The 23213-nt window shown below is 53.1% G+C and overlaps 1 protein-coding gene across 1 annotated transcript in view; it reads right to left on the bottom strand.

Moving 5' to 3' along the window:
• The window catches only part of dnah2 (dynein, axonemal, heavy chain 2), a 314816-nt gene that overhangs the window by 169811 nt on the left and 121792 nt on the right, over positions 1-23213 (bottom strand). The window contains exons 36-40 of the mRNA XM_072493227.1: positions 14342-14445; positions 5274-5463; positions 3485-3665; positions 2225-2352; positions 431-583 (exon numbers count right to left, since the gene is read on the bottom strand). Coding sequence (XP_072349328.1) covers positions 431-583; positions 2225-2352; positions 3485-3665; positions 5274-5463; positions 14342-14445 — 756 coding nt within the window. The remainder of the gene's footprint in view (positions 1-430; positions 584-2224; positions 2353-3484; positions 3666-5273; positions 5464-14341; positions 14446-23213) is intronic.

Here is a 23213-nt window from a genome sequence, read left to right as displayed (position 1 = left end):
ACAGCTTTGCTCTGTCTATCCTATCTGAAATACTTCCATACTTCTGAAGACCTCAATCAGTCCATTCCCCGATTGCTGGTGAACAGAGCCCCAGCATGGTCAATCTTTCCTGAAAGTGATAACCTCCAAATTCTGCTCTCAGTATTGTTTGCATCTTCTCCAGCGCTTCTATTTCCTGCTGCAAAGCTACCAGCTCCTTTCTTACCTCCCCGACAGTGTGACGATTCTCTGCGGAGCCCCAACTCCGAGACTGCGATCTCCATACTTACCTCCCCGTCAGTGTGACGATTCTCTGCGGATCCCCCCCCCGCCCCCCGGTACTACCTGCTCTGCTCTTACCTCCCCGTCAGTGTGACGATTCTCTGCGGACCCCCCCACCCCCCCCGCCCCCCCCCCCCCCCCCCCCCGGGACTACCTGCTCTGCTCTTACCTCCTCGTCAGAGAGCTGAGGCTTGTCCCGCCGCTTCTTGCCAGCATAACGGAGCAGCGAGGTGAGAGCTCTCAGGCCGAAGTCGTAGTGATCCTGCTTGGACAGCTGCTGCACGGCCAACGAGTAGAGGGTGTAGACTTTCTTCGCTAGTGCCTGCGGGGGACATGGGAGGGCAGAGTCAGCGCACTGACGGCCAATCAGACTAGAAAACAACACACTGACCCCAACCAGATCAGGTTCCGACAATGTTACTTCCGATGCAGTTGCTTCTTAATCAGTTTATCCGATTGCACACGACACATCGCAGCAAAGGGAGCGGAAGATTCGCATACGTCCTGCCAGTGGTTCAAGTGATGAGATGAAACTTGAGTGCTGCTGAAAAGAGGCAGATACTGTCGAAGCTTATCGTCTGGCACCCATCAGGACAAACACAAGAATGCCAAATTTCAAGCAATCGCAACAATTTACACCACGGGGGAAAAGGGTGCTGACTCTGATTGGCCAAGGCATTGCCATGGGGAAAGCAACAGGGCTCCCAAGCTCCCAGCTAATTCACAAAAAAGGCTCAAGGCTTGAGCATATCCCTCTTGTTTGCATGAATGGGTCCTTGCGTATGAATGTGTCTCACTTCCAGTGAGTGTAAATGAACCAGGTTAAAGTGCAAGAGGTTTTTGGGAATCACTAGCTTTTGGAGCTCTGCTCCTTCCTCAGGTGAGTCAACTGATGGAGGAGCTACGCTCCAAAAGCTAGTGATTCCACACGAACCTGTTGGACTTTAACCTGGTGCTATAAGACTTCTTATTGTGCCAACCCCAGTCCAATGCCGGCATCTCCACATCATGTAAATGAACCAAGTTACAAGCTCGACTGATGATCTCACACTGGTTGTTACTGGAATCAGCAGCACACTCAGGATTGTTCAGCAAATGTGGAGTCGCATCCAACAGCCACACCCTTTGCTACGTTAATAGCCACACTAACAACCAACTTGGGATAATCGGTTGAGCTCGTAGTGCGGCTCATTTACACTTACTCAAAGTGACGCACATTCATATACAGGGATCCGCACTCTGCAAGCAAAAGGAATATGCCCAAGCCTTGCGCCTTTTTTTAAATTATCCGGGAGCTTGGGGGAGCTTGCAGCTTGTTTGTTTACTGTGGTGAAGAGTCCACAATGCAGGGTAAACACACACTAGGATGTCAGGACAGTGAGCGAAGCTCCTTTTACACAGAGCGAGGACAGGGTTCCAAAGTCCGGAAGAAGAGTCATATCCCACCCAAAATTCTCCACAGTTGCTGCCAGGCATGCTGAAGCTTGCCAGCATTTCCTATTTTTATTTCAGACCCGCAGTATGTTGCTTTAACACTGAGCTGCTGTGCCTCTGGTCAGGAAACTTGCCCTTTCCCCTCGCAGAAACCGGGCCCCGGAGGGCAGGCTGTCTCGCGCAGCTTGCACCTGGGAGCCGGCACGCGGTGGGAGGGAGCCCCGGAAATGGGAGGGCGCCCGATGGTGAATGCCAGGGGGCGCCCGATGGTGAATGCCAGGGGGCGCCCGATGGTGAATGCCAGGGGGCGCCCGATGGTGAATGCCAGGGGGCGCCCGATGGTGAATGCCAGGGGGCGCCCGATGGTGAATGCCAGGGGGCGCCCGATGGTGAATGCCAGGGGGCGCCCGATGGTGAATGCCAGGGGGCGCCCGATGGTGAATGCCAGGGGGCGCCCGATGGTGAATGCCAGGGGGCGTCCGATGGGGAATGCCAGGGGGCGCCCGATGGTGAATGCCAGGGGGCGCACCTTGCAGTTGTTGAATCCCTCCGCAAACAGGATGATCTCCGCGATGAGCGTTGAGTCAGGCACCACCATGGAGATGGGCCTGAACATGGACTTGAGGTTGTCTGGCAGCTCCGTCCGCCCGGCATATCCTGTAATTAACAACAGTGATATTATCCACGTGCCTTCCGAACCCAATCTATCAATCTTGGTTTTGAAATGTTCAATTGATCCCCCTTCCCGGTGCGGCCTCAGTAGCTTTGGGGGGGAGGGGGGGGTGAGTCACAGATTTCGACCCACCGTTATGTGAGGACGTGCTCCCTGATGTCACCCCCAAAACAACCTGGCTTGAATTCCATTCCTAACCCCTTGCTTTGGACTCAAACACACCCCCTCATCCCCTCAACCGATAAAACCAGCAGCTAATTCACAAAAAAGGCTCAAGGCTTGAGCATATCCCTCTTGTTTGCATGAATGGGTCCCTGCGTATGAATTTATCTCACTTCCAGTGAGTGTAAATGAACCAGGTTAAACTCCCAAGAGTTTTTTTTGGGATCACTAGCTTTCGGAGAGCAGCTCCTTCCTCAGGTGAGTCAACTGATGGAGGAGCTATGCTCTGAAAGCTAGTGATTCCACACAAACCTGTTGGACTTTAACCTGGTGTTATAAGACTTCTTACTGTGCCCACCCTCCCCCCACCAACCCTGTCCACGAGAGGAGACCACTTCTCTCTCTCAGCTCTCAAAAAAATATTCTAATCATCCTAAACACGCAATTTGATCACCCCTCAATCTTCAATACTCGAGGAAACATAAACACCTCATCTGTGCAACCCTTCATACTTCTGACCTTTCAGATTGGCGACGTGTGTATTTCTCCACTATCCACCCTCGCCTCCTGAAGGTGCTGAATGGTCCTGGGCCCACCTTCCTGTATCTTGCCCAAAGTGACCTTCCGCCATGTGAGGGTTTGAGCTGGTGAGTGTCACTAGGCAATTGCAGAGGGGCACAATGAGGCCCAGTTCAGAACTCCCTGACCATTCACACCTGCCAACATGCAGGTTAGGTATTCGGTCACCAGCAAGGCCCCTGGATTCATTTCTCTGGCTAGTTTTGGGGCTGGTTCCATCACCACCGCCATCCACCTTGGCGAAGATCAGCTAGACTAGCTCTGCGCCTCAGCGACTGGGAGAGCTCTCCAGGAGGTTCTATTCAATGCGTGTGCAGGTGGTGGCACTGTGAAAACCAGACCTTTGTCCCTCCTGGCGTTCCCCACCGCTCTTACCTGGGTTCATGGTGATAAAGATACCGCACGACCAGACCAGGTTAATCTCACGGCCCTCAAACACGAAGCGGGTCAGGTTGGCGGAAAGGGCGGAGAGGATGGAGAGGATCTGCTGGGCCACCACGGACAACACCTCAATATTGATGCGGTTAAACTCATCAAAGCAACCCCAGGCTCCAGTCTGCAAAAACACGCACCGGACACGTATCAGAAACACGCACCGAACACGTATCAGAAACACGCACAGGACACGCATCAGAAACACACACAGGACACGTATCAGAAACACACACAGGACACGTATCGGAAACACACACAGGACACGTATCAGAAACACACACAGGACACGTATCAGAAACACACACAGGACACGTATCAGAAACACGCACAGGACACGTATCAGAAACACACACAGGACACGTATCAGAAACACACACAGGACACGTATCAGAAACACGCACAGGACACTTATCAGAAACACACACAGGACACGTATCAGAAACACACACAGGACACGTATCAGAAACACACACAGGACACGTATCAGAAACACGCACAGGACACTTATCAGAAACACACACAGGACACGTATCAGAAACACACACAGGACACGTATCAGAAACACACACAGGACACGTATCAGAAACACACACAGGACACGTATCAGAAACACACACAGGACACGTATCAGAAACACGCACAGGACACTTATCAGAAACACACACAGGACACGTATCAGAAACACACACAGGACACGTATCAGAAACACACACAGGACACGTATCAGAAACACACACAGGACACGTATCAGAAACACACACAGGACACGTATCAGAAACACGCACAGGACACGTATCAGAAACACACACAGGACACGTATCAGAAACACGCACAGGACACGTATCAGAAACACGCACAGGACACGTATCAGAAACACGCACAGGACGCGTATCAGAAACACGCACAGGACACGTATCAGAAACACGCACAGGACACGTATCAGAAACACGCACAGGACACGTATCAGAAACACGCACAGGACACGTATCAGAAACACGCACAGGACATGTATCAGAAACACGCACAGGACATGTATCAGAAACATGCACAGGACACGTATCAGAAACACGCACAGGACATGTATCAGAAACACGCACAGGACATGTATCAGAAACACGCACAGGACACATTTTCTCTGGTGTAAAAGATTTAAGATCTATATTTCAACACCTCACGCCGTCCCAAAGTGCTTTACAGCCAATGAAATACAATTGAAATGTATTCCCGTTATAATGTGGACAACACAGCAGCAACTTTCAGAAATTGACAGTGCAGCACTCCCTCAGTACTGACCCTCTGACAGTGCGGCACTCCCTCAGTACCGACCCTCTGACAGTGCGGCACTCCCTCAGTACTGACCCTCTGACAGTGCGGCACTCCCTCAGTACTGATCCTCTGACAGTGCGGCACTCCCTCAGTACTGACCCTCTGACAGTGCGGCACTCCCTCAGTACTGACCCTCTGACAATGCAGCACTCCCTCAGTACTGACCCTCTGACAGTGCATCACTCCCTCAGTACTGACCCTCTGACAGTGCGGCACTCCCTCAGTACTGACCCTCTGACAGTGCGGCACTCCCTCAGTACTGACCCTCTGACAATGCAGCACTCCCTCAGTACTGACCCTCTGACAGTGCAGCACTCCCTCAGCACTGAGTTTCCTGAAAGGAATTTATTTCCGTGACATACATCAGCAATGTTGAAATATACTTTTGAAGCTTGCTTTTCACCTGTGCCAAACCAGAGTACATTCGGCCCATCGATTTGTAGTCCAAGCCTTCTGAGCAGTTCACTACAATCACATACATGCCCAGGGCCTTTCCCAGATCCTTCACAGACTCTGTTTTCCCGGTTCCTGCCGGTCCTTTGGGCGATCCTCCTCGGTGCAGGTGGAGAGCGGTCGTCAATGTCATGTAACACCTGGAAGGAAGACACCAGTGCAGTTTGAGACGGGGCGGTGGTGATTCAGTGCTCATCTGCATTGCCCTGGGACAGAATTCACTGGGCAGAGGAGGGCCATAATTCTGCACTGCAACCAAGACTGTGGTGGGGTGGGATTCGCTCTGACTGGGGTAGGGAGGGACTCGCTCTGACTGGGGTAGGGAGGGACTCGCTCTGACTGGGGTAGGGAGGGACTCGCTCTGACTGGGGTAGGGAGGGACTCGCTCTGACTGGGGTAGGGAGGGACTCGCTCTGACTGGGGTAGGGAGGGACTCGCTCTGACTGGGGTAGGGAGGGACTCGCTCTGACTGGGGTAGGGAGGGACTCGCTCTGACTGGGGTAGGGAGGGACTCGCTCTGACTGGGGTAGGGAGGGATTCGCTCTGACTGGGGTAGGGAGGGACTCGCTCTGACTGGGGTAGGGAGGGACTCGCTCTGACTGGGGTAGGGAGGGACTCGCTCTGACTGGGGTAGGGAGGGACCCGCTCGGACTGGGGTAGGGAGGGACCCGCTCGGACTGGGGTAGGGAGGGACCCGCTCGGACTGGGGTAGGGAGGGACCCGCTCTGACTGGGGTAGGGAGGGACTCGCTCTGACTGGGGTAGGGAGGGACTCGCTCTGACTGGGGTAGGGAGGGACTCGCTCTGACTGGGGTAGGGAGGGACTCGCTCTGACTGGGGTAGGGAGGGACTCGCTCTGACTGGGGTAGGGAGGGACCCGCTCGGACTGGGGTAGGGAGGGACCCGCTCGGACTGGGGTAGGGAGGGACCCGCTCGGACTGGGGTAGGGAGGGACCCGCTCTGACTGGGGTAGGGAGGGACTCGCTCTGACTGGGGTAGGGAGGGACTCGCTCTGACTGGGGTAGGGAGGGACTCGCTCTGACTGGGGTAGGGAGGGACTCGCTCTGACTGGGGTAGGGAGGGACTCGCTCTGACTGGGGTAGGGAGGGACTCGCTCTGACTGGGGTAGGGAGGGACTCGGTCTGACTGGGGTAGGGAGGGACTCGCTCTGACTGGGGTAGGGAGGGACTCGCTCTGACTGGGGTAGGGAGGGACTCGCTCTGACTGGGGTAGGGAGGGACTCGCTCTGACTGGGGTAGGGAGGGACTCGCTCTGACTGGGGTAGGGAGGGACTCGCTCTGACTGGGGTAGGGAGGGACTCGCTCTGACTGGGGTAGGGAGGGACTCGCTCTGACTGGGGTAGGGAGGGACTCGCTCTGACTGGGGTAGGGGTAGGGAGGGACTCGCTCTGACTGGGGTAGGGAGGGACTCGCTCTGACTGGGGTAGGGAGGGACTCGCTCTGACTGGGGTAGGGAGGGACCCGCTCTGACTGGGGTAGGGAGGGACCCGCTCTGACTGGGGTAGGGAGGGACCCGCTCTGACTGGGGTAGGGAGGGACCCGCTCTGACTGGGGTAGGGAGGGACCCGCTCTGACTGGGGTAGGGAGGGACCCGCTCTGACTGGGGTAGGGAGGGACCCGCTCTGACTGGGGTAGGGAGGGACTCGCTCTGACTGGGGTAGGGAGGGACTCGCTCTGACTGGGGTAGGGAGGGACTCGCTCTGACTGGGGTAGGGAGGGACTCGCTCTGACTGGGGTAGGGAGGGACTCGCTCTGACTGGGGTAGGGAGGGACTCGCTCTGACTGGGGTAGGGAGGGACTCGCTCTGACTGGGGTAGGGAGGGACTCGCTCTGACTGGGGTAGGGAGGGACTCGCTCTGACTGGGGTAGGGAGGGACTCGCTCTGACTGGGGTAGGGAGGGACTCGCTCTGACTGGGGTAGGGAGGGACTCGCTCTGACTGGGGTAGGGAGGGACTCGCTCTGACTGGGGTAGGGAGGGACTCGCTCTGACTGGGGTAGGGAGGGACTCGCTCTGACTGGGGTAGGGAGGGACTCGCTCTGACTGGGGTAGGGAGGGACTCGCTCTGACTGGGGTAGGGAGGGACTCGCTCTGACTGGGGTAGGGAGGGACTCGCTCTGACTGGGGTAGGGAGGGACTCGCTCGGACTGGGGTAGGACAGGATTCGCTTCGTTCTGGTTATTGGAGGGACTGACTCCAGAGGAAACCACCCTACATAGAACATCGAACACACAGTGCAGAAGGAGGCCATTCGGCCCATCGAGTCTGCACCGACCCACTTAAGCCCTCACTTCCATCCTCCCCCATAGACCATAGAACATTCCATCGCAGTACCGGCCCTTCGGCCCTCGATGTTGCGCCGACCTGTGAAACCACTCTAAAGCCCATCTACACTATTCCCTTATTGTCCATATGTCTATCCAATGACCATTTGAATGCCCTTAGTGTTGTCGAGTCCACTACTGTTGCAGGCAGGGCATTCCACACCCTTACTACTCTCTGAGTAAAGAACCTACCTCTGACATCTGTCCTATATCTATCTCCCCTCAATTTAAAGCTATGTCCCCTCGTGCTAGACATCACCATCCGAGGAAAAAGGCTCTCACTGTCCACCCTATCCAATCCTCTGATCATCTTGTCTGCCACAATTAAGTCACCTCTTAACCTTCTTCTCTCTATGAAAACAGCCTCAAGTCCCTCAGCCTTTCCTCATAAGATCTTCCCTCCATACCAGGCAACATTCTGGTAAATCTCCTCTGCACCCTTTCCAATGCTTCCACATCCTTCCTATAATGCGGCGACCAGAATTGCACGCAATACTCCAAATGCGGCCGCACCAGAGTTTTGTGCAGCTGCAACATGACCTCATGGATCCGAAACTCAATCCCTCAACCAATAAAAGCTAACACACCATACGCCTTCTTAACAACCCTCTCAACCTGAGTGGCAACTTTCAGGGATCTATGTACATGGACACTGAGATCTCTCTGCTCATCCACACTGCCAAGAATCTTACCATTAGCCCAGTATTCTGTCTTCCTGTTATTCCTTCCAAAATGAATCATCTCACACTTTTCTGCATTAAACTCCATTTGCCACCTCTCAGCCCAGCGCTGCATCTTATCTATGTCCATCTGTAACTTGTAATATCCTTCCGCACTGTCCACAACTCCACCAACTTTAGTGTCATCTGCAAATTTACTCACCCATCCTTCTACGCCCTCCTCCAGGTCATTTATAAAAATGACAAACAGCAGTGGCCCCAAAACAGATCCTTGTGGTACACCACTAGTAACTGGACTCCAGTCTGAACACTTCCCATCAACCACCACCCTTTGTCTTCTTCCAGCTAGCCAATTTCTGATCCAAACTGCTTAATCATCCTGAATCCCATGTCTCCGTATTTTCTGCAGTAGCCTACCGTGGGGAACCTTATCAAACGTTTTACTGAAATCCATATACACCACATCAACTGCTTTACCCTCATCCACCTGTTTGGTCACGTTCTCCTAGAACTCAATAAGGTTTGTGAGTCACGACCTACCCTTCACAAAACCATGTTGACTATCTCTAATCAAATTATTCCTTTCCAGATGATTATACATCCTATCTCTTATAAACCTTTCCAAGATTTTTCCCACAACAGAAGTAAGGCTCACTGGTCTATAGTTACCGGGGTTCTCTCTACTCCCCTTCTTGAACAAGGGGACAACATTTGCTATCCTCCAGTCTTCTGGCACTATTCCTGTAGACAAAGATGACTTAAAAGATCAAAGCCAAAGGCTCAGCAATCTCCTCCCTAGCTTCCCAGAGAATCCTAGGATAAATCCCATCTGGCCCAGGGGACTTATCTATTTTCACACTTTCCAGAATTGCTAACACCTCCTCCTTATGAACCTCAAGCCCTTCTAGTCTAGTAGCCTGAATCTCAGTATTCTCCTCGACAACATTGTCTTTTTCCTGTGTGAATACTGACGAAAAATATTCATTTAGCACCTCTCCTATCTCCTCGGACTCCAAGCACAACTTCCCACTACTGTCCTTGACTGGCCCTACTCTTACCCTACTCACAGACTACCTGTCTGAGTGGAGTGATTATCATTCGTTTATTCTTGACATATCTATGGAAAGCTTTAAGGTTATCCTTGATCCTACCTGCCAAAGACTTCTCATGTCCCCTCCTGCCTCTTCTTAGCTCTCTCTTTAGGTCCTTCCCAGCTAACTTGTAACTCTCAAGCGCCCTAACTGAACCTTCATGTCTCATCTTTACATAAGTCTCCTTTTTCCTCTTGACAAGTGTTTCGACTGCTTTAGTAAACCATGGTTCCCTTGCTCGACCACTTCCTCCCTGCCTGACAAGTACATACTTATCAAGGACACGCAGTAGCTGTTCCTTGAACAAGCTCCACATTTCCATTGTGCCCATCCCCTGCAATTTTTCTCTCCATCCGATGCATCCTAAGTCTTGCCTCATCGAGTCATAATTGCCTTTCCCCCAGATATAACTCTTGCCCTGCGGTATATACCTATCCCTTTCCATCACGAAAGTAAACTTAATCGAATTAATCCCAGTAAGCCAATAACCCCTCCTAACCTTTTCTGGTCACTAAGGACAATTTATCAAGGCCAATCCACCAAACCTGCACGCCTTGAAATGGGCTGCCTGTCCACAGTGTGGCGTCCAATGCAACAGGAGTATTTGACAGGACAATAAGGAGACACATTATTGAACAGTGCGAATGTCTCTCACATGACAGAAACTATACAAGTTTTAACACAATAGCCTGTTAATTAGTCTACTCCTGATCACTAATTTGTTTTGCCACAGAAGGTTTAGTTGTGCAATAGTTTGACTTGAGCACTGTCGATAACACCGGAGGCAGAATTCAGTGTCAAAGAGCATGAACAGATCATTTGTAAGGAGTTTTGAATTAGCAGTCAGCTACATTCTCCTCCATCCATTGATGATGCCACTGTTTTATACGCACACCAGCTTTCCCACTGGCAACAGGCGAGAGTGCTCCGAATGTCTGGTCAGGTCAGGAAGTGCCGGTGACAGACCACATAGCCCCAAACCCACGTCTCTCTCGTTACCTCCTTCAACACTTCTGCATCCCACCCTCAGTGACAGGCGAGTGCTGGCACCTCCCTGTCTGTGAGTGGAGTGATTGCCTCGAGGTGAGTGCAGACGCCCAACCAGTCTGTAAGTGGAGTGATTGCCTCGAGGCGAGTGCTGGCACCTCCCTGTCTGTGAGTGGAGTGATTGCCTCGAGGCGAGTGCTGGCACCTCCCTGTCTGTGAGTGGAGTGATTGCCTCGAGGTGAGTGCAGACGCCCAACCAGTCTGTAAGTGGAGTGATTGCCTCGAGGCGAGTGCTGGCACCTCCCTGTCTGTGAGTGGAGTGATTGCCTCGAGGCGAGTGCTGGCACCTCCCTGTCTGTGAGTGGAGTGATTGCCTCGAGGTGAGTGCAGACGCCCAACCAGTCTGTAAGTGGAGTGATTGCCTCGAGGGGAGCGCTGGCACCTCCCTGTCTGTGAGTGGAGTGATTGCCTCGAGGCGAGTGCTGGCACCTCCCTGTCTGTGAGTGGAGTGATTGCCTCGAGGCGAGTGCTGGCACCTCCCTGTCTGTGAGTGGAGTGATTGCCTCGAGGCGAGTGCTGGCACCTCCCTGTCTGTGAGTGGAGTGATTGCCTCGAGGTGAGTGCAGACGCCCAACCAGTCTGTAAGTGGAGTGATTGCCTCGAGGCGAGTGCTGGCACCTCCCTGTCTGTGAGTGGAGTGATTGCCTCGAGGCGAGTGCTGGCACCTCCCTGTCTGTGAGTGGAGTGATTGCCTCGAGGCGAGTGCTGGCACCTCCCTGTCTGTGAGTGGAGTGATTGCCTCGAGGCGAGTGCTGGCACCTCCCTGTCTGTGAGTGGAGTGATTGCCTCGAGGCGAGTGCTGGCACCTCCCTGTCTGTGAGTGGAGTGATTGCCTCGAGGTGAGTGCTGGCACCTCCCTGTCTGTGAGTGGAGTGATTGCCTCGAGGTGAGTGCAGACGCCCAACCAGTCTGTAAGTGGAGTGATTGCCTCGAGGCGAGTGCTGGCACCTCCCTGTCTGTGAGTGGAGTGATTGCCTCGAGGCGAGTGCTGGCACCTCCCTGTCTGTGAGTGGAGTGATTGCCTCGAGGTGAGTGCAGACGCCCAACCAGTCTGTAAGTGGAGTGATTGCCTCGAGGCGAGTGCTGGCACCTCCCTGTCTGTGAGTGGAGTGATTGCCTCGAGGCGAGTGCTGGCACCTCCCTGTCTGTGAGTGGAGTGATTGCCTCGAGGCGAGTGCTGGCACCTCCCTGTCTGTGAGTGGAGTGATTGCCTCGAGGTGAGTGCAGACGCCCAACCAGTCTGTAAGTGGAGTGATTGCCTCGAGGGGAGCGCTGGCACCTCCCTGTCTGTGAGTGGAGTGATTGCCTCGAGGCGAGTGCTGGCACCTCCCTGTCTGTGAGTGGAGTGATTGCCTCGAGGCGAGTGCTGGCACCTCCCTGTCTGTGAGTGGAGTGATTGCCTCGAGGCGAGTGCTGGCACCTCCCTGTCTGTGAGTGGAGTGATTGCCTCGAGGTGAGTGCAGACGCCCAACCAGTCTGTAAGTGGAGTGATTGCCTCGAGGCGAGTGCTGGCACCTCCCTGTCTGTGAGTGGAGTGATTGCCTCGAGGCGAGTGCTGGCACCTCCCTGTCTGTGAGTGGAGTGATTGCCTCGAGGAGAGTGCTGGCACCTCCCTGTCTGTGAGTGGAGTGATTGCCTCGAGGCGAGTGCTGGCACCTCCCTGTCTGTGAGTGGAGTGATTGCCTCGAGGCGAGTGCTGGCACCTCCCTGTCTGTGAGTGGAGTGATTGCCTCGAGGGGAGCGCTGGCACCTCCCTGTCTGAGAGTGGAGTGATTGCCTCGAGGCGAGTGCTGGCACCTCCCTGTCTGTGAGTGGAGTGATTGCCTCGAGGGGAGCGCTGGCACCTCCATGTCTGAGTGGAGTGATTGCCTCGAGGGAAGTGCTGGCACCTCCCTGTCTGTGAGTGGAGTGATTGCCTCGAGGCGAGTGCTGGCACCTCCCTGTCTGTGAGTGGAGTGATTGCCTCGAGGCGAGTGCTGGCACCTCCCTGTCTGTGAGTGGAGTGATTGCCTCGAGGTGAGTGCTGGCACCTCCCTGTCTGTGAGTGGAGTGATTGCCTCGAGGCGAGTGCTGGCACCTCCCTGTCTATGAGTGGAGTGATTGCCTCGAGGGGAGCGCTGGCACCTCCCTGTCTGTAAGTGGAGTGATTGCCTCGAGGCGAGTGCTGGCACCTCCCTGTCTGTGAGTGGAGTGATTGCCTCGAGGCGAGTGCTGGCACCTCCCTGTCTGTGAGTGGAGTGATTGCCTCGAGGAGAGTGCTGGCACCTCCCTGTCTGTGAGTGGAGTGATTGCCTCGAGGGGAGCGCTGGCACCTCCCTGTCTGAGAGTGGAGTGATTGCCTCGAGGTGAGTGCTAGCACCTCCCTGTCTGTGAGTGGAGTGATTGCCTCGAGGTGAGTGCAGACGCCCAACCAGTCTGTAAGTGGAGTGATTGCCTCGAGGCGAGTGCTGGCACCTCCCTGTCTGTGAGTGGAGTGATTGCCTCGAGGGGAGCGCTGGCACCTCCATGTCTGAGTGGAGTGATTGCCTCGAGGGAAGTGCTGGCACCTCCCTGTCTGTGAGTGGAGTGATTGCCTCGAGGCGAGTGCTGGCACTTCCCTGTCTGTGAGTGGAGTGATTGCCTCGAGGGGAGCGCTGGCACCTCCATGTCTGAGTGGAGTGATTGCCTCGAGGGAAGTGCTGGCACCTCCCTGTCTGTGAGTGGAGTGATTGCCTCGAGGCGAGTGCTGGCACCTCCCTGTCTGTGAGTGGAGTGATTGCCTCGAGGCGAGTGCTGGCACCTCCCTGTCTGTGAGTGGAGTGATTGCCTCGAGGCGAGTGCTGGCACCTCCCTGTCTGTGAGTGGAGTGATTGCCTCGAGGCGAGTGCTGGCACCTCCCTGTCTGTGAGTGGAGTGATTGCCTCGAGGCGAGTGCTGGCACCTCCCTGTCTGTGAGTGGAGTGATTGCCTCGAGGGAAGTGCTGGCACCTAACAGTCTGTGAGTGGAGTGATTGCCTCGAGGGGAGCGCTGGCACCTCCATGTCTGAGTGGAGTGATTGCCTCGAGGGAAGTGCTGGCACCTCCCTGTCTGTGAGTGGAGTGATTGCCTCGAGGCGAGTGCTGGCACCTCCCTGTCTGTGAGTGGAGTGATTGCCTCGAGGGGAGCGCTGGCACCTCCATGTCTGAGTGGAGTGATTGCCTCGAGGGAAGTGCTGGCACCTCCCTGTCTGTGAGTGGAGTGATTGCCTCGAGGCGAGTGCTGGCACCTCCCTGTCTGTGAGTGGAGTGATTGCCTCGAGGCGAGTGCTGGCACCTCCCTGTCTGTGAGTGGAGTGATTGCCTCGAGGCGAGTGCTGGCACCTCCCTGTCTGTGAGTGGAGTGATTGCCTCGAGGGAAGTGCTGGCACCTAACAGTCTGTGAGTGGAGTGATTGCCTCGAGGGGAGCGCTGGCACCTCCATGTCTGAGTGGAGTGATTGCCTCGAGGGGAGCGCTGGCACCTCCATGTCTGAGAGTGGAGTGATTGCCTCGAGGAGAGTGCTGGCACCTCCATGTCTGAGAGTGGAGTGATTGCCTCGAGGGAAGTGCTGGCACCTAACAGTCTGTGAGTGGAGTGATTGCCTCGAGGGAAGTGCTGGCACCTCACAGTCTGTGAGTGGAGTGATTGCCTCGAGGGGAGTGCTGGCACCTACCTGTCTGTGAGTGGAGTGATTGCCTCGAGGCGAGTGCTGGCACCTCACAGTCTGAGAGTGGAGTGATTGCCTCGAGGGGAGCGCTGGCACCTACCAGTCTGTGAGTGGAGTGATTGCCTAGAGGGGAGCGCTGGCACCTACCAGTCTGTGAGTGGAGTGATTGCCTCGAGGGGAGTGCTGGCACCTACCTGTCTGTGAGTGGAGTGATCACCAATCTCCCCGAATTGCCCAGATATTCGTAGCCGTACTGGAAGTGGGTGTTAGTTTGCCGGATGATGCAGTCGTCGAAATCCTGCAGAGGGGAAAATGAGGTTGACCCTCAAGAATTACCGAGCAATTCCATTCCCCAATTACACAGCATGTCCATTCCTCAATTACACAGCACGCCCATTCCCCAATTACACAGCACGTCCATTCCCCAATTACACAGCACGCCCATCCCCAATTACACAGCTCGCCCATTCCCCAATTACACAGCTCGCCCATTCCCCAATTACACAGCACGCCCATTCCCCAATTACACAGCTCATCCATTCCCCAATTACACAGCACGCCCATTCCCCAATTACACAGCACGCCCATTCGTCAATTACACAGCACGTCCATTCCCCAATTACACAGCACGTCCATTCCCCAATTACACAGCATGCCCATCCCCCAATTACACAGCACGCCCATTCCCCAATTACACAGCACGTCCATTCCCCAATTACACAGCACGCCCATCCCCAATTACACAGCTCGCCCATTCCCCAATTACACAGCACGCCCATTCCCCAATTACACAGCACGCCCATTCCCCAATTACACAGCACGCCCATTCATCAATTACACAGCACGTCCATTCCCCAATTACACAGCACGCCCATCCCCCAATTACACAGCACGCCCATTCCCCAATTACACAGCACGTCCATTGCCCAATTACACAGCACGCCCATCCCCAATTACACAGCTCGCCCATTCCCCAATTACACAGCTCGCCCATTCCCCAATTACACAGCTCGCCCATTCCCCAATTACACAGCACGCCCATTCCCCAATTACACAGCACGCCCATTCCCCAATTACACAGCACGCCCATTCCCCAATTACACAGCACGCCCGTTCCCCAATTACACAGCACGTCCATTCCCCAATTACACAGCACGCCCATCGCCAATTACACAGCTCGCCCATTCCCCAATTACACAGCTCGCCCATTCCCCAATTACACAGCTCGCCCATTCCCCAATTACACAGCACGCCCATTCCCCAATTACACAGCACGCCGATTCCCCAATTACACAGCACGCCCATTCCCCAATTACACAGCACGCCCATTCCCCAATTATACAGCACGTCCATTCGTCAAATACACAGCACGCCCATTCCCCAATTACACAGCACGTCCATTCTCCAATTACACAGCACGTCTATTCCCCAATTACACAGCACGCCCATTCCCCAATTACACAACACGTCCATTCCCCAATTACACAACACGTCCATTCCCCAATTACGCAGCATGCCATTCCCCAATTACACAACACGTCCATTCCCCAATTACACAACACGCCCAGTCCCCAATTACACAGCACGCCCATTCCCCAATTACACAGCACGTCCATTCCCCAATTACACAGCACGTCCATTCCCCAATTACACAGCATTCTCCAATTACACAGCACGTCTATTCCCCAATTAAACAGCACGTCCATTCCCCAATTACACAGCACGTCCATTCCCCAATTACACAGCACGTCCATTCCCCAATTACACAGCACGTCCATTCCCCAATTACACAACACGTCCATTCCCCAATTACACAACACGCCCATTCCCCAATTACACAGCACGCCCATTCTCCAATTACACAGCACATCCATTCCCCAATTACACAGCACGTCCATTCCCCAATTACACAGCACGTCCATTCCCCAATTACACAGCACGTCCATTCCCCAATTACACAGCACGCCCATTCCCCAATTACACAGCACGCCCATTCCCCAATTACACAGCATTCTCCAATTACACAGCACGTCCATTCCCCAATTACACAGCACGTCCATTCTCCAATTACACAGCACGTCTATTCCCTAATTACACAACACGCCCATTCCCCAATTACACAGCACGTCCATTCCCCAATTACACAGCACGTCCATTCCCCAATTACACAACACGTCCATTCCCCAATTACACAACACGCCCATTCCCCAATTACACAGCACGCCCATTCTCCAATTACACAGCACATCCATTCCCCAATTACACAGCACGTCCATTCCCCAATTACACAGCACGTCCATTCCCCAATTACACAGCACGTCCATTCCCCAATTACACAGCACGCCCATTCCCCAATTACACAGCACGCCCATTCCCCAATTACACAGCATTCTCCAATTACACAGCACGTCCATTCCCCAATTACACAGCACGTCCATTCTCCAATTACACAGCACGCCCATTGCCCAATTTCACAGCACGTCCATTCCCCAATTACACAGCACGTCTATTCACGAATTACACAACCTGTCCATTCCCGAATTACACAGCACGTCCATTCACCAATTACACAGCTCATCCATTCCCCAATTACACAGCACATCCATTCCCCAATTACACAGCACGCCCATTCCCCAATTTCACAGCACGTCTATTCCCCAATTTCACAGCACGCCCATCGCCAATTACACAGCTCGCCCATTCCCCAATTACACAACACGCCCATTCCCCAATTACACAGCACGTCCATTCCCCAATTACACAGCACGCCCATTCCCCAATTACACAGCACGCCCATTCCCCAATTACACAGCATTCTCCAATTACACAGCACGTCCATTCTCCAATTACACAGCACGCCCATTCCCCAATTTCACAGCACGTCCATTCCCCAATTACACAGCACGTCTATTCACGAATTACACAACCTGTCCATTCCCGAATTACACAGCACGTCCATTCCCCAATTACACAGCACATCCATTCCCCAATTACACAGCACATCCATTCCCCAATTACACAGCACGCCCATTCCCCAATTACACAGCACACCGATTCCCCAATTACACAGCACGCCCATTCCCCAATTACAGAGCACGCCCATTCCCCAATTTCACAGCACGTCCATTCCCCAATTACACAGCACATCCATTCCCCAATTACACAGCACGCCCATTCCCCAATTTCACAGCACGTCTATTCCCCAATTTCACAGCACGTCCATTCCCCAATTACACAGCACGTCTATTCCCTAATTACACAACACGCCCATTCCCCAATTACACAGCACGTCCATTCCCCAATTACACAGCACGTCCATTCCCCAATTACACAACACGTCCATTCCCCAATTACACAACACGCCCATTCCCCAATTACACAGCACGCCCATTCTCCAATTACACAGCACATCCATTCCCCAATTACACAGCACGTCCATTCCCCAATTACACAGCACGTCCATTCCCCAATTACACAGCACGTCCATTCCCCAATTACACAGCACGCCCATTCCCCAATTACACAGCACGCCCATTCCCCAATTACACAGCATTCTCCAATTACACAGCACGTCCATTCCCCAATTACACAGCACGTCCATTCTCCAATTACACAGCACGCCCATTCCCCAATTTCACAGCACGTCCATTCCCCAATTACACAGCACGTCTATTCACGAATTACACAACCTGTCCATTCCCGAATTACACAGCACGTCCATTCCCCAATTACACAGCTCATCCATTCCCCAATTACACAGCACATCCATTCCCCAATTACACAGCACATCCATTCCCCAATTACACAGCACGCCCATTCCCCAATTTCACAGCACGTCTATTCCCCAATTTCACAGCACGCCCATCGCCAATTACACAGCTCGCCCATTCCCCAATTACACAGCACGCCGATTCCCCAATTACACAGCACGCCCATTCCCCAATTACACAGCACGCCCATTCCCCAATTACACAGCACGTCCATTCGTCAAATACACAGCACGCCCATTCCCCAATTACACAGCACGTCCATTCTCCAATTACACAGCACGTCTATTCCCCAATTACACAGCACGCCCATTCCCCAATTACACAACACGTCCATTCCCCAATTACACAACACGTCCATTCCCCAATTACGCAGCATGCCATTCCCCAATTACACAACACGTCCATTCCCCAATTACACAACACGCCCAGTCCCCAATTACACAGCACGCCCATTCCCCAATTACACAGCACGTCCATTCCCCAATTACACAGCACGTCCATTCCCCAATTACACAGCATTCTCCAATTACACAGCACGTCTATTCCCCAATTAAACAGCACGTCCATTCCCCAATTACACAGCACGTCCATTCCCCAATTACACAGCACGTCCATTCCCCAATTACACAGCACGTCCATTCCCCAATTACACAACACGTCCATTCCCCAATTACACAACACGCCCATTCCCCAATTACACAGCACGCCCATTCTCATATTACACAGCACATCCATTCCCCAATTACACAGCACGTCCATTCCCCAATTACACAGCACGTCCATTCCCCAATTACACAGCACGTCCATTCCCCAATTACACAGCACGCCCATTCCCCAATTACACAGCACGCCCATTCCCCAATTACACAGCATTCTCCAATTACACAGCACGTCTATTCCCTAATTACACAACACGCCCATTCCCCAATTACACAGCATGTCCATTCTCGAATTACACAGCACGTCCATTCTCCAATTACACAGCACGTCCGTTCCCCAATTACGCAGCAGGCCGGTTCCCCAATGACGCAGCACGTCCATTCTCCAATTACACAGCACGCCCATTCCCCAATTTCACAGCACGTCCATTCCCCAATTACACAGCACGTCTATTCCCCAATTACACAACACGTCCATTCCCCAATTACACAGCACGTCCATTCCCCAATTACACAGCACGTCCATTCCCCAATTACACAGCACGTCTATTCACGAATTACACAACCTGTCCATTCCCGAATTACACAGCACGTCCATTCCCCAATTACACAGCTCATCCATTCCCCAATTACACAGCACATCCATTCCCCAATTACACAGCTCGTCCATTCCCCAATTACACAGCTCATCCATTCCCCAATTACACAGCTCGTCCATTCCCCAATTACACAGCTCATCCATTCCCCAATTACACAGCACGCCCATTCCCCAATTACACAGCACGCCGATTCCCCAATTACACAGCACTTCCATTCCCCAATTACACAGCACGCCCATTCCCCAATTACACAGCACGCCCATTCCCCAATTTCACAGCACGTCTATTCCCCAATTTCACAGCACGTCCATTCCCCAATTACACAGCACGTCTATTCACGAATTACACAACCTGTCCATTCCCCAATTACACAGCACGCCCATTCCCCAATTACACAGCACGCCGATTCCCCAATTACACAGCACTTCCATTCCCCAATTACACAGCAAGTCCATTCCCCAATTACACAGCACGCCGATTCCCCAATTACACAACACGTCCATTCTCCAATTACACAGCACGTCTATTCTCCAATTACGCAGCACGTCCATTCCCCAATTACACAGCACGCCCATTCCCCAATTACACAGCACGCCCATTCCCCAATTACACAGCATTCTCCAATTACACAGCACGTCCATTCCCCAATTACACAGCACGTCCATTCTCCAATTACACAGCACGCCCATTCCCCAATTTCACAGCACGTCCATTCCCCAATTACACAGCACGTCTATTCACGAATTACACAACCTGTCCATTCCCGAATTACACAGCACGTCCATTCCCCAATTACACAGCTCATCCATTCCCCAATTACACAGCACATCCATTCCCCAATTACACAGCACATCCATTCCCCAATTACACAGCACGCCCATTCCCCAATTTCACAGCACGCCCATTCCCCAATTACACAGCACGCCCATTCCCCAATTACACAGCACGTCTATTCCCCAATTACACAGCACGTCTATTCCCCAATTACACAGCACGCCCATTCCCCAATTACACAGCACGCCCATTCCCCAATTACACAGCCGCCATTCCCCAATTACACAGCACGTCTATTCTCCAATTACGCAGCACGTCCATTCCCCAATTACACAGCACACCCATTCCCCAATTACACAACACGCCCATTCCCCAATTACACAGCACGCCCATTCCCCAATTACACAGCACGCCCATTCCCCAATTACGCAGCACGCCCATTCCCCAATTACACAGCACGCCCATTCCCCAATTACGCAGCACGCCCATTCCCCAATTACACAGCTCGTCCATTCCCCAATTACACAGCTCATCCATTCCCCAATTACACAGCACGCCCATTCCCCAATTACACAGCACGCCGATTCCCCAATTACACAGCACTTCCATTCCCCAATTACACAGCACGCCCATTCCCCAATTACACAGCACGCCCATTCCCCAATTACACAGCACGCCCATTCCCCAATTACGCAGCACGCCCATTCCCCAATTACACAGCACGCCCATTCCCCAATTACGCAGCACGCCCATTCCCCAATTACACAGCTCGTCCATTCCCCAATTACACAGCTCATCCATTCCCCAATTACACAGCTCGTCCATTCCCCAATTACACAGCTCATCCATTCCCCAATTACACAGCACGCCCATTCCCCAATTACACAGCACGCCGATTCCCCAATTACACAGCACTTCCATTCCCCAATTACACAGCACGCCCATTCCCCAATTACACAGCACGCCCATTCCCCAATTTCACAGCACGTCTATTCCCCAATTTCACAGCACGTCCATTCCCCAATTACACAGCACGTCTATTCACGAATTACACAACCTGTCCATTCCCCAATTACACAGCACGCCCATTCCCCAATTACACAGCACGCCGATTCCCCAATTACACAGCACTTCCATTCCCCAATTACACAGCAAGTCCATTCCCCAATTACACAGCACGCCGATTCCCCAATTACACAACACGTCCATTCTCCAATTACACAGCACGTCTATTCTCCAATTATGCAGCACGTCCATTCCCCAATAACACAGCACGTCTATTCCCCAATTACACAGCACGCCCATTCCCCAATTACACAGCACGCCCATTCCCCAATTACACAGCCGCCATTCCCCAATTACACAGCACGTCTATTCTCCAATTACGCAGCACGTTCATTCCCCAATTACACAGCACACCCATTCCCCAATTACACAACACGCCCATTCCCCAATTACACAGCACGCCCATTCCCCAATTACACAGCACGCCCATTCCCCAATTACGCAGCACGCCCATTCCCCAATTACACAGCACGCCCATTCCCCAATTACGCAGCACGCCCATTCCCCAATTACACAGCACGCCCATTCCCCAATTACACAGCCGCCATTCTCCAATTACACAGCACGCCCATTCCCCAATTACACAGCACGCCCATTCCCCAATTACACAGCCGCCCATTCCCCAATTACGCAGCACGCCCATTCCCCAATTACACAGCACGCCCATTCCCCAATTACACAGCCGCCATTCTCCAATTACACAGCACGCCCATTCCCCAATTACACAGCACGCCCATTCCCCAATTACACAGCACGCCCATTCCCCAATTACACAGCCGCCATTCTCCAATTACGCAGCACGTCCATTCCCCAATTACACAGCACGCCCATTCCCCAATTACACAGCACGCCCATTCCCCAATTACGCAGCACGCCCATTCCCCAATCACACAGCACGCCCATTCCCCAATTACACAGCCGCCATTCTCCAATTACACAGCACCTCCATTCCCCAATTACACAGCACGCCCATTCCCCAATTACACAGCACGTCCATTCCCCAATTACACAGCTCATCCATTCCCCAATTACACAGCACATCCATTCCCCAATTACACAGCACGGCCATTCCCCAATTTCACAGCACGTCTATTCCCCAATTTCACAGCACGCCCATCGCCAATTACACAGCTCGCCCATTCCCCAATTACACAACACGCCCATTCCCCAATTTCACAGCACGTCCATTCCCCAATTACACAGCACGTCTATTCACGAATTACACAACCTGTCCATTCCCGAATTACACAGCACGTCCATTCGCCAATTACACAGCTCATCCATTCCCCAATTACACAGCACATCCATTCCCCAATTACACAGCACGCCCATTCCCCAATTTCACAGCACGTCCATTCCCCAATTACACAGCACGCCCATTCCCCAATTTCACAGCACGTCCATTCCCCAATTACACAGCACGTCTATTCACGAATTACACAACCTGTCCATTCCCGAATTACACAGCACGTCCATTCCCCAATTACACAGCTCATCCATTCCCCAATTACACAGCACATCCATTCCCCAATTACACAGCACGCCCATTCCCCAATTTCACAGCACGTCTATTCCCCAATTTCACAGCACGCCCATCGCCAATTACACAGCTCGCCCATTCCCCAATTACACAGCACACCGATTCCCCAATTACACAGCACGCCCATTCCCCAATTACACAGCACGCCCATTCCCCAATTTGACAGCACGTCCATTCCCCAATTACACAGCACATCCATTCCCCAATTACACAGCACGCCCATTCCCCAATTTCACAGCACGTCTATTCCCCAATTTCACAGCACGTCCATTCCCCAATTACACAGCACGTCTATTCCCTAATTACACAACACGCCCATTCCCCAATTACACAGCACGTCCATTCCCCAATTACACAGCACGTCCATTCCCCAATTACACAACACGTCCATTCCCCAATTACACAACACGCCCATTCCCCAATTACACAGCACGCCCATTCTCCAATTACACAGCACATCCATTCCCCAATTACACAGCACGTCCATTCCCCAATTACACAGCACGTCCATTCCCCAATTACACAGCACGTCCATTCCCCAATTACACAGCACGCCCATTCCCCAATTACACAGCACGCCCATTCCCCAATTACACAGCATTCTCCAATTACACAGCACGTCCATTCCCCAATTACACAGCACGTCCATTCTCCAATTA

Source organism: Scyliorhinus torazame, chromosome 31 (assembly GCF_047496885.1).
Source record: "Scyliorhinus torazame isolate Kashiwa2021f chromosome 31, sScyTor2.1, whole genome shotgun sequence".
Classification (NCBI taxonomy): domain Eukaryota; kingdom Metazoa; phylum Chordata; class Chondrichthyes; order Carcharhiniformes; family Scyliorhinidae; genus Scyliorhinus; species Scyliorhinus torazame.
This window is presented reverse-complemented; position numbering and strand designations above follow the sequence as displayed.